Below are 12,215 nucleotides of genomic sequence, written 5' to 3'. Positions count from 1 at the left end.
ATCGGGGGAGACGGTGCGCATTCCATTCCAGGCGCAGAGAAATCTCCATGTGTAAGTGGCATACATGGAACTCTCATATCTGGTTTAGTTACTCTTATGCACGGTTTCTGTATGTGTCAGATATCCAACAAACCAAAAGAGAACTGAAGAATACAAGAACTATAGGGTCTAATTTGTGAGATTTGCAAATAGTGAATCCTCTAGATGCACCTCAGGCTGACCCTCGGTAGTTTCACTGACTGATGCCAATTTCAAGGTAGGTGCTTCCCAAGAAAATTAGATTTTGAGGTTGGTAACCAAACCGATGACTAACTGACACACTTGTAGGATTTGCAAGTTACAAGTTACACATCTCGCAAATTAGATCCTTTAGTTTCGGATTATTTGCTGTTTTTTTTAAACTTTTGAGCGGGCTTAAACATGAGTTAATCACTTACTTGTCTCTTAAGACTACACCTTCAATGCATGCTCCAAACAATATGATACACGTCAAGTCTTTGGTTGATTATTAAGGAAAATATGGAACACTATTCAAACCATTTTGTAACATAACATGTACAAGCAAGTAACAGCTTTCATAAAACATGTCCTGGAATCATGACTAGAAGGAGATGTGTTGTCACATCTCCACCAACACCCAATTGGTGGCAGCTCTTCTAAGGTGACCTGAAGCATCGCAAGGGGAAGAGTTAATGCCCAAGCTCATGTCCAGCTCCATCACTTGTTCTCCTGCAAAGGCACTTCTTCCATGCAGCATGCTACACTTAAAAAAAGCCACCGAAATTGAATAACCTTCCTATGACCGGAATGAGCACACAATTCTGCAAACCCTCTCAATAAACCCTCTCAAATTATTGAGGAGAGAAAGTAGCACTGCATACAATGATTTAAATATAAATCAGATTGCTAAAGACACCATAAGGATATTAATTAGTATCGCTCAAATGTTAAAACGTTGTTGCTCAGAACCCTTTCATGTTTGCCTCAGTGTGCATCTCCCCTCAAGGACCTTTGGATTACTATCATGGCAAAGGATACAAACAAAAGAAGTTGTAGCAATTGCTAATATAGTTCCAGTAGGAATAGATTTTTGAGCATCCTTCAAGTCTCCAGATCTGTTTGAACCAGCCATTATTCCTGGGAAAATAAAAGGTTTCTCAGTTAGAATCAAGTCCACTGCTCTTTCATTTACACTATGCATAAGCACACTCTTATACGATTCCGTAATTTCATTTTTAAATCATGGTTAAATATAATCTCCGTTTAATCTCAATAACCTTTGTTTGCTGTCGTTCATTTGCATAATTTCTATAGAGATCCACAACCTCCCTCAAGCTCTGCTGAAGTATTAATCTGTATTGAGATAATGAGCAGTAATCACCCATCATCAAGCATACATGAAAGAAAAGCAGGTCAAAATGTAGTTTTTGGAAAGGCCAATATTATGTGTTTAAACATGTGTATGTTCGTGCGTGTATGTGTGTGTGTGCACTCGCGCATTTATATGTGTGCATATAAATATATTATATATATATATATGTATGTGTGTGGGATATTCCCATCCAAAAGGTGCTTTGTGAAAACCCATTGTACTGCAACTCCAGGCTGGATGAGATTGAATCTGTTGATGTATTTCCGAGGTCCTGTTTACTCTGTCTGACTGTGACTGTGAGAAAGGATCTATATCGAACAACAACAAGGATTTATATAGCGCCTTCCACGCCGGACGGCGTCTCAGAGCGCTTTACAGTAACGGATCCGGGGACCGAGCCAGGGGGAGGGGGAGGAAGGTGACCAAAGGCGAGCTCGAAAAGAAAGGTCTTCAGCAGAGACCTGAAAATGGGGAGGGAGCAAGACAAAGACAGTTCCAGAGCCTCGGGGCATAGTGGCTGAAGGCACGGCCACCGAGGCTTTAGCGGAGGACTCGGGGGACGAGGAGGAGGCCAGACCCGGAGGAACAAAGGCATAGGTACTGTTTTGAGGAGAGAGGAGGTCAGAGAGGTAGTGGGGTGCAAAGGAATGCAGGGACTTGAATACAAGGGTGAGGATCTTGAAATCAAATAAAACTTGCATTTGATATAGTGTTTTATCATGTCTTTGCAACGTCTCAAAGCGCTTCACAGTATATTCTGTAAAGTTAATTGACTGTATAGTTTGTGGACGAAATGCAGCAGCCAATTGCGCACAGCAGTGTCCCACAAACAGTTGTGGATTGAGTAACCAAATTATTATTTATTTTGAAGGAAAAGAGTTCCGCCAATCGATTAACAACCGGGTTCCAACTTATTGCTAAGTAAATAGAGGCGTGTGTGTGGATTAAGGAAACTTGCCCAACGTTTCGCCCTGCCGGGAATCGAACTCGGGTCTCTCGCTTGTGAAGTAAGTGCTCTAACCACTGAGCTACAGGACTCTAGACAATCCAGGTAATGGAAAGCCCATGATCAGATATTCTCGCTCCTGTCATCCCCACACCACCAGTGGAGTCTAGCTAGAATTCATTTTTCCAGGGACCGGATGTGGGGTAGGAAGGACAACTGTGAAGGAAGGACAGCCTAGGCGTCAGGACAGGAACCTGATTCCTAGGTTGTGCACTGGTTCGGTGAGACTATGAGGGATAGGCCGGAGAGGTTGAGGAGGTCAGAGCCACAGGACAGAAGAAGACAACGTTAGTTGGGAGGTACTTTATCCGGTGTTCACGCCATTTTTAAGCTGCAGCATTTAGGTCACATGAACATCAATAGTTTGTTTCAGGAAAGTCTGATTTGAATATCAGCTTTCATCTCCCGAGCAATGAAATGATGATACACGGAACGGAGGAGAGGGGAGGACAAGTGGGGGGGGTGGGAAGAGGCAGCAGGATGACAAGTTGGGGGGCGTGGAGCGGGGGGAGAGGAAGAACTGCGATAATCCATTAAAATCTCTGTAACTCGATCCCAGAGTCCCTCCATCTGACCTCTCCCTTCCCACCTTTAAAGCCCCTGCTTTCAGAACTTCTTTTCAACTAGTTTTTGGTCATCTTTAACTACCTCCTTCCTCAGCTCTCCCCACCTCCAGCTAGGCCTACCATCAAGCTCTGTGGAGTGCTTTCAGATGTCTTCCAAACAGTAGAGAAGTTATACAAATGTAAAATTGTTGTCTGTTGTTGTATACACCTTACAGCTCCTTCTCAGTCCCACAGATCTCACCTGTGACAGAAGGGAAGTAGATGCCAAGCAGCATAGTGAAGTAGGTAGCGATGTCACTGAACACGTAAGGGAGGCTGGGGTCTGCTGTACTTTCTGAGCCAACGATAGAAGGTAGTCCTGGCTTTTCCAAGAATTCTCCTTTATCCCCATAAAAACTCCAAACATTCACTGACAGGAAAAAGGAAACAAAAGGTTAAATAAGCAATCACAAATGTGATTCAGGTGGAAAGGTCGGGAGGCCAAAGGTTTTAAAAATTGCTCGTGTCCAAGACTGTTCCAACACATTGTTGTTCAAATAAAACGACAGTAAAAGCGCGGTATATTCACAAGGCCGATAACCGCACAGGAGTTTAGATCAAAGCACCACGTGATGTGACACAGAATCCTCCAGATCTTCTATCCTTTACGTTGTGATATCTGGCTTCAGCTTGCGATGTGATAAGAAGTGACGATTAGACTCAACATCCACGGCCTTAAAGAATCGTGGGAAGGGAAGAAAATTAAACAGAGTTCTGGCTCCTGAATGCTAATTCGATGACTGCTATGTGAAGTGAACACCAGGCGGGGACAGGATCAGGTTTAGTTGCCTTGACCCCGGAATCCCCGACACTCACTTTGACTGAGGTACTGGAGGGGAGGCTGCCAACACCAGGGAACCCGTTGCTCAGGTGAGCCGTCTTGCTGGTGTTGGGGATGAATATACGTTGATGGGAAGGACCAAGCTGAGCAAAGTCACAACAATTCTGGAAAACAGAACATTGTACAGCAGGAATCGAGTGCGATTTCTCACAGTGAATTCTTCAAAATGTTGCAGAACAAAGATTATTCACTGAAACAGGATTTATGTGTTTGTCATTGAATTGTATGTCAAACCCACTGCTGTCTTGACATAACAATTTCAACTCCCAATTCTGTATGCTCCTGAGGTCTTACATTACACTTTATCTAACCAATTCTTAGCCAAAGATACTTCAGTATACGAGAACATAGGAACATAGAAAACAGAAAAAGCAGGAGGCCATTCAGCACAATGAGATTGTTCCACCAGTTTATTATTTCTTGGCAGAACTTTTAATAACAACCACAAAGTAAGCAACCAATTTTATTTGGGAATGGTTGACCAGGGCGCTGAGAGAAACTCCCATTTCTTTTCAAATAGTGCCATGGGATCTTTAATGTCCAGCTGAACAGGCTGATGGGGCCTATCTACCTGCTGGGTCAAGGGGAATTAGCTATTAGTAATTTACGATGTAATTTAGCTTTAAAATTCATAATTGAAATTGTACTTCTAAACAGTAAATGCCCACCAGAAGCACAGATTCCCTTCTTCCCAAGTAAGTAGATGGTCTGCGTTACTCCCGAATGATAAGAGCTCCCCAGTTCAATGTTGATAGGAATTCTCACGTCAAACAAATAAGGGGGAAATAATGCAACAAGTCATGTGATAATTATCAGCAGTGACATCTCCCTCCTGCCCCTCTGGCATTAGATCAATAGTTGGGCCAAATGCCAGCTCAAAAGTTCTGACTGTCTTTAGTTTTGTTCTTATCAAGGCTGGAGTTAGTGCCTTTGTTGCCCACGTGCCAATTTCATTTTCAGTATTAACTGGCAACAAGTATAAATTTCTCCCCTACCCAATGACTGGGCCTGAAGCCAGCTGAGAGAAACTCCCTTCTCTATTCAAATTAAGCTGTCAACAGGCATTCAAATGCTGTTATAGGAGTTGCCAGCAGTGTTCAAGCGCCTGTTGACAGCTTAATTCGAATAGAGAAGGGAATTTCTCCCAGTGTGCTGTGCGCAAATTGGCTGTCACCTTCGCCTACAAAATACACAAGTCACACCTCATTTCAGTAACATCCTGTGTAGACCTTTGAGACACCTCAACAATATAAGACACTATATCAAATGTAAAATATACTATTACTAATTCAAATTTTGATGTTGAGTTAAGAAGGCTTCTGGGGAAATCAGCATTTGAATGACATGAATGCTATTATTGTTGCCAGCAACTCCAATGATTCACAGCAATACATTTCCCTTCCTCCTGATAACAATATCCTGGTTCAGTTGGTAGCGTGCTTGCCTCTAAGTCAGAAGACTGTTTGTGGGACATTGCTGTGCGCAATTGGCTGCCACGTTCACCCACAAATATACAGTCAATTCACTTTACAGTGTGTTCTGTGAAGCGCTTTGGGACATCCTCCCAACGTGAAAAGCGCTACATCAAATACAAGGAATATTATTATTATAATCCTGCCTTGGGGATTTGGAACGCACCATCCAGCCTCTTGATTCAGTGCAAAGTTGTGAGAGCCCTGTACTGTCATCTTTCAGATTAGATGTTGAACCCGGGTCTTGTCTGCCTGTTCAGATGGAAGTTAAAAGATCTCCTGGCAATACTTGAGAAGGGAGTGTCTCCCCATGTCATGGCCACCAATCTTCTAGTTAAATCGGCTATTCACTTCATGGCCGATAGTGTTATCTTTGTTGTGTGTAAATTGACTGCCCCATATACAGTCACAACTACACTTCACAGAAAAACTCTGAAATGCTTGGGTATCTATTGACGTAATAAGGTGCCTACATCAAATGCTGCACAATAATTATTAACAACTTTAAATTATTTAAAACCAGGAGTGTATCAAAACCTAAGATGCTGGAGTTGCTTTGCTCTACGCAGGCTCAGTTTTGAATTATTATAACAATATCCTTTGCAGACCACAAAGTAGGGCTGAAAGCACAGTGTGCTGCTTGCACCTGTGGGACACCCTCTAATCCAGAGTAAACGTATGGAGCTTTGACGAGTGAGCTCATCTCCAGGTCAGTATATGTATGGGCCCTGCCAGAGTGCGAGTTAAACATGGGATTTTCTCCATTGTTACTTGACATCACCCAACGCTGGAAACTCTTTACCCTTGACAGGCAGACTGATGAATACTCACCTTTTATCACATCACTTGCTATCCCGGGGATTCCTTGAATTTTTGTGACGTTGTTGAGTGCAAAGTATTCGTTGCATGTGGCGTTGAGTAAGGGGCTGTCACAGAACAGCTGCCAGAGCCGAGTGGTCACTGTTTCATTGCCTTCAGTTACAAACTTGGCACACACATCAAAGTCACGCGAAGACAGCGTCCTGTTTCCAAGGAGACAGATGCTGGGGTGGTGGAGGAAGGGGTCAGGGAGGAAAAAAGAGAAAAATACACTAAACAAAACAGCACAACGAGAAATATGATAGAAACCCCAGCTCTTGCCAGGGTTCACAGATGTAGAACGGAACAGTTTCAAGATACTCCCTCTCACTTTCAAATCACTTCACACCCTTACATCTATCTCTGATCTGCTCACACCCCACTCCACAATCCTTCGCTATCACTCATCTGGCTCGGGTCTTCTGCATGTCCCTCGTCTCCCTCTGCTCCACCAAGATACTAACCGTCTAAAGGGTGCTATATAATAATAATACTCCTTGCATTTGATATAATGCCTTACCACATCATTGAGACATCTCAAAGTGCTTCGCAGAATGTACCGTAAAGTGAATTGACTATATATTTTGTAGACGAATTGCCACTAAGTTAGAGGACTAATAGCAATAGATCGAGTGGCCTCCTTCTGTGCTGAAAATGTTTAGGTTTCTATGGTGTCTCCTCCATAACTAATGTAATGGGGTCCTGATTGCTCTTGGGTATATCTGGGATGTGACAATCCAGTGGCCTCAATTATTTAGGCCTAGAGGGAATGGAAGCATTCTGACATGAGGGCTCCCATTGATGCTACGGAGGAATCTGGGTAAATTTCATGGTGCATTCAGAGTCTTGATTAGAGGCTTGATGGAGTGTGGAGAATTATGCCTGGAAGCCCATCAACTGTGGGGGGGATAGGGCTTCCATCCATCGCAAATTTCCGGTATTTACAAATGCCAGTGTTGAATGGAAGAAATACAAGGATATGTCTTGTGGTGATTTGCTTCATTGCCTTTGCAGAAACATTCCTCAAGGCCTCAAATAAACGGAGTAGAGAAAGAGGGAGGGAGGGTAGCAGGGAATAATACTGGCACAGTTGGATCTTTTTGAGAATGTGATAATTATCACAAATAATAATGATCCCATCACATCTCGCAATGTACACTTCATTCAATGTATACACAAATCTTCGAACCATTAGGTAACGTATTAGAATAGAGTTTAGGAAGATTACTATTTAGTCTGTATCATCAATACTAGCAAATTCCTTTCACCCTTCCTGTTCTTACATGAAACATTATGAAATGAAAGTAATGTTTGCTTGAAATGGTTCATTAGGTTTGGCATTCTCAGGGCACAACATATTTTAATTTAAAAGAATCAATGCAACTGAATCACGGTTAGTTAACAATACGCTATGTTGCACAAAGATCAAATGTATGCTTCTTTCCATGCACACACATTCCCAATACCAGGAGAGAGAGGATCATCATTCAGAAGAATATAAGTTGGGGAGGAGAAATTGCAGCCATCAAAAATTAAATTGTTTCTTGTCTTTTTGTTAGCTGAGGGATGGACACATACATAAACCCATCGCAATGCTTCAGAAGTTCCAAACTAGATAATCTTTTGCCAGCTACAAATGGAAATGTCTTTGGCAGGAGTGTCTCTCTCCCTGAAGGGACACAAGGTTGGCAAGAACCAAGACATTCTGGTAACTGTTGGGAGTTTAACCAGATAAAAAAGCTCTGACCACCCTACCTATCACAGTTTTGGTTTACAGAGTTAAAAGGAACCAAGTGGGAAGAATCCCCATCCCCAGTGACTTGTCTGCCCTTCCAGGACCTGCTGATGAGTTACACTGGCTGGTCTGGTCATCAGCAGTGCCCTGGAATACTTTGCCTGGCTCAGGAACCAGATTACAACAACAACAACTTGCATTTATATAGCACCCCTCACACAGGGTAGAATCCCAGAGCGCTTTAGAATCTGGAGTGGCCCAGATTACCAAGACCACCACAGAGAACTGGGCTCAATTCTAATATTTTGATACAAGCTTAGAGCCAGCTCAGCTCCAGGGAGATCCCGCTTAAGAAATCTCCCTTCTCCACCGCCCTCCCCACACAAAATAAAACAAGATGAGTCATTTTATTTAAAACTCTAGACAATGCAAGAATCTTCCACGCATCAAGTCTTTTCATGCAACTGTCCAAAATATTTACTTACGGAAAGTCTGGTGGATCGAAGGCAGATTTGATGACACCAGCGTAGATGGCGAGGATGGAAAGGATCACACAAGCTAGGAAAACCAAAGCCAGTTTGTTGACGTACTTGACTCCAACAAAAACCACTGTGACCATCACAATGATGGTGCACGTCCCATAAACTCTCATGTTATTCAGCATGGCCTGGGTTTCTCCACTGGGGTCTTCTGCTTTGAATATAGCTGCACTTGGAACAATGTAGGTCTGGAAGCAACACAACACAATCTAGTTACCAAAACACTGTACAACAGCCTCCTGAGGAGTGTCAACAGTTTGTACCCCAGATGACTGAACAACAGCTCAGTACCAATACCAGTTTCTGCGTTGCAACTTTTTTTGCAAACTGGATTTGTTATTTTAACTATGGAACTCTATCCTCCAATCCATCACAAACTGGAGCTCAGAGTGTGGGAGCAGGGATGGTGAATGCCCGACCACCGATGGTGGGATTGGATTGAAAAATGCGGTGAACCACAAATCAGAAGTTGTCAAAATCCCCCNAAAAAACAACGGGCAGTTTGAGGTTTGAGCCAATACTTAATTTGAATGTTTCCATTGATATTCGTGCTGTTATCTGATGGACAAATCTCCAATGGGGGGGTCTACAACACAATGGGGTAGAAATTCCATCCAGGTCTACATTTATTATTTCTTTCTTTCTTAGCAGAACGTTCAGAATCCACTTAATTTTGAAGCTAATTTTGAAGTAAGTTCTTTAAAGCATCACAGAAAACATGCTTCAAAGTGAAGCTTGTGTATTTGAGAATTTGCCTAATTCTGGATGTTCTGAAATGCTTAAGAAAATTGAGTAAATTTGGACCCAGATGCTAATCACCACCGTTCTTGCTCGGCTTCACTGGCTCCCCCCATCCCTCAGAAAATCGAGTACAAAACTCTTGTTCTCACCTTCATAGCCCTCCATGGTCTTGCTCCCCCCTACCTCACAACCCCATATCAGCCTGTCCACTCCCTCCGCTCAACAGATACCGGCCTGCTTCAGGCCCTCCCCACAATTCCCGCCCCACCATTGGTGGTCAGGCATTCAGCATCTCTGCCCTCACACTTTGGAACTGAATCCTGCAATCCCTCCCCCTCACCCCCTCACTTGCATCCTACGAGTCCCGTCTAAAGACCTTCCTCTTCAAAAGTGCCTTCAGCCACGCTCCCACCCCCAACATGCTCTCAACCCCTCCTGAGGCCAACTCCCAGTTCGGGTTCAAAAACTCTGACTGTCCAGCGCCCTGGGTCTTATTTCGAATGAAGGGCGCTATACAAGTGTAATTTGTTGTTATTGTATTTCTCCCTTGATATCTGTAACAGGAGGTTGCAGATACAAACTCTGGCTGGTAACTGAATGGGCATCATACTGATATGTGAGAACTCAGCTCTTATGTCAACAAACAGCCAGGTACATTGAAGCGGGTTCTGTAGGTTGGTGTGACACACATTCACTTACTGGCAGGAATCGCTATGTTATTTCATCCCCATTGCCAAAATTGACTTAATGTTGAATAGATAAGACACAAATTTCATTGCAAGGGTATATTATATAGAACATTAGATTAGACTGTCTAGGTTTCATTTCACTAATGAATCACGGGAAAGACTGGGATCACTCACTGATGAAAACACAGCAAATTCTACAGCTTAATCATTCCTATCTTAAGATCTATTTAGATTGTTGGAAGCAAAGCAATATTTCTTAAAGCAATAAGGTGATTAAGAGCAGAAAGCCTGATTTATACTTCCTGCTATTAATCACGTTGGTGGGGGCTAAGGAGAGTTCTGCACACGTGAACTAAGCACACGCATAGAACTTGGGAGATTGTCCGTCTGTCTGGTAACTCTGTTAGCCAGCTAGCTGTTTAATAATCTGCTGTCCAAAGAAGTCCTCAACCTCTCCATTGGTATTGGCTTTGGAATCTCATTGCTCAACCCCAATTTATACATTCTAAACAACTTGCATTGATATAATTCCCTTCACGCTGGGTAGGTTTTCAAACACTGAACAAGGCATTAGGTGTATTTTACTGGCTGAACTGTGCACCAGGCAAGTGTACAAGAATATGAACAATGATTTCTACCCTCATTTCAATGGTCACGAACACTCAGTATTGTCTGTTATCCACTTACTTGGGCTCCGGTGTGGGGAGCACAATGGGCTCAATGTGGGGATTGTGCTCCTATCATTGTGTTACTGCAAGTCTCAACTTCTCGGGAATGGGGGGGGAGGGAGAGGAGGCATCCAGGCATCCCTCTAAAAGGGAAGTCTGTGGGACATTCCAGGTGAGGAGTCTACAGGCAGTGAGGACCTTGGGTGAGGGCACAGTTCTGGGAGAGGAACCTCCCTGAACACTTGGGTGATGAGTTTATTTTAGCTAAAACGTTCTCATCAAGTACATCATATCTGGCAAAGCAGCCTTCATTCCCATTCCCATCCAAACTTGCCATTGTGTCACTCTGGACATTTTTTGTGTAGCGTGGTCTAACTCTGCATTATTTCTTGATGTGATTCGAAAATAAGTCATCTTGTGTTGCATTAGGTAACTTATCTGGTTTAGAAATGAAATTAAAAGCCAAAGATTTTCATGCTGCACCGATGGAGAACATCCTATTCCCAAGACAACTCACATCACTTGCCTTTGATTGTAAGGCCCTTCACCAGCTCCTAGCCAGGCCTCTAGGTGGCAGGCTCCACCTTAAGGACTGTGAGAAGTCACAAGATCCATGAGAGGCTTGGATGAAGAAGGCCATTTGGCACATTAATGATCTCATCCAGAATACCAACCATCCAAACTCACTATTGCAGTGTACGGTTGTTTCTTAAATGAGTCCAGTTTCCTGGTCACAACCTCCCTTGCCCTAATTTGCCCTATCGCATACTCGAATCCCTTTCCTGTTTCCCGTTGTCTTGGTGCATCTCAAAGTACTGCTATTATTTTACCCAACTACAATCATATCTCCTGTCAAAAAGACTGATGCATCCATGGTTTCTACTCCCAATATCCCAATACTTAGGATTGCATACACTGTTACAGCACGGAAACAGACAATGGCGTTTTGAGGGAAATGTGCCTGTGGGGTAAGTACACGTGAGAGCCAACACATTTATCTCCTCCCTTTTACATGGATAAAATTTGTATGATATGAAAATATCTGGGTGAGGTGGGAACAAGAGAGGATATTCCCAGACATAATCAATAGTGATTTTGCAAAATATAGACAAACATTTTTTTTAAATATAAAAACATACATGACCTTTCTTTAGAAACAACTGTTTTCCAAAACATTTCAGCCCACATGACAATATTAATGCGCTGTCTGCACCTTAGTGGCAAAGAGCAGCAAGGGCAACTCACCAACAGAATCTCAATGGTTCCTAGGATGTACATGGCTCCAGCGAAGGTGGTTCCGAGGAAGAAGCAGATTCCCACTGCTCCTCCAAACTCGGGACCCAGTGACCTTGAAATCATGTAATAGGAGCCTCCAGCTGTGAAATCAGGAAGAATGTGTGAATAACGCAGGCCTGCCTAGTAAAAGTCTAGAACTGGTTTATCCAGAAATTAATAAACTATCTCGTCAGCAAGTACAAAGTCCTCGACAGTGTTACAGTAATAAAATAGACATCAACCTCTCCTGAATTGAATGCAAAGAAACCGGTACGGTGTTTGCAAAGCTAAGTTGCTTCAACTCATAGTGAGTGTCCCTTTGCAATGTAGTTGGGGGAGGGGATAAGGAGGCAGGTAGTTACTCTACAGGGTTGATGGCAACACACAAACAAATGAGCACATGTGATACGTTCA

The 12,215-nt window shown here is 43.1% G+C and overlaps 1 protein-coding gene across 1 annotated transcript in view; it reads right to left on the bottom strand.

Annotated features, from left to right (window-relative positions):
* The window catches only part of LOC103176233 (solute carrier family 12 member 7), a 194,131-nt gene that overhangs the window by 26,770 nt on the left and 155,146 nt on the right, over positions 1-12,215 (bottom strand). The window contains exons 14-19 of the mRNA XM_042346217.1: positions 11,772-11,902; positions 8,375-8,616; positions 6,128-6,339; positions 3,186-3,353; positions 1,039-1,137; positions 438-495 (exon numbers count right to left, since the gene is read on the bottom strand). Coding sequence (XP_042202151.1) covers positions 438-495; positions 1,039-1,137; positions 3,186-3,353; positions 6,128-6,339; positions 8,375-8,616; positions 11,772-11,902 — 910 coding nt within the window. The remainder of the gene's footprint in view (positions 1-437; positions 496-1,038; positions 1,138-3,185; positions 3,354-6,127; positions 6,340-8,374; positions 8,617-11,771; positions 11,903-12,215) is intronic.

The sequence above is a fragment of the Callorhinchus milii genome, unplaced genomic scaffold, assembly GCF_018977255.1.
Source record: "Callorhinchus milii isolate IMCB2004 unplaced genomic scaffold, IMCB_Cmil_1.0 Scaffold2, whole genome shotgun sequence".
In the NCBI taxonomy this organism is placed as follows: Eukaryota; Metazoa; Chordata; class Chondrichthyes; order Chimaeriformes; family Callorhinchidae; genus Callorhinchus; species Callorhinchus milii.
Note: the sequence above shows the minus strand (reverse complement) of the source record. Positions and strands in the feature narration are given on the sequence as shown.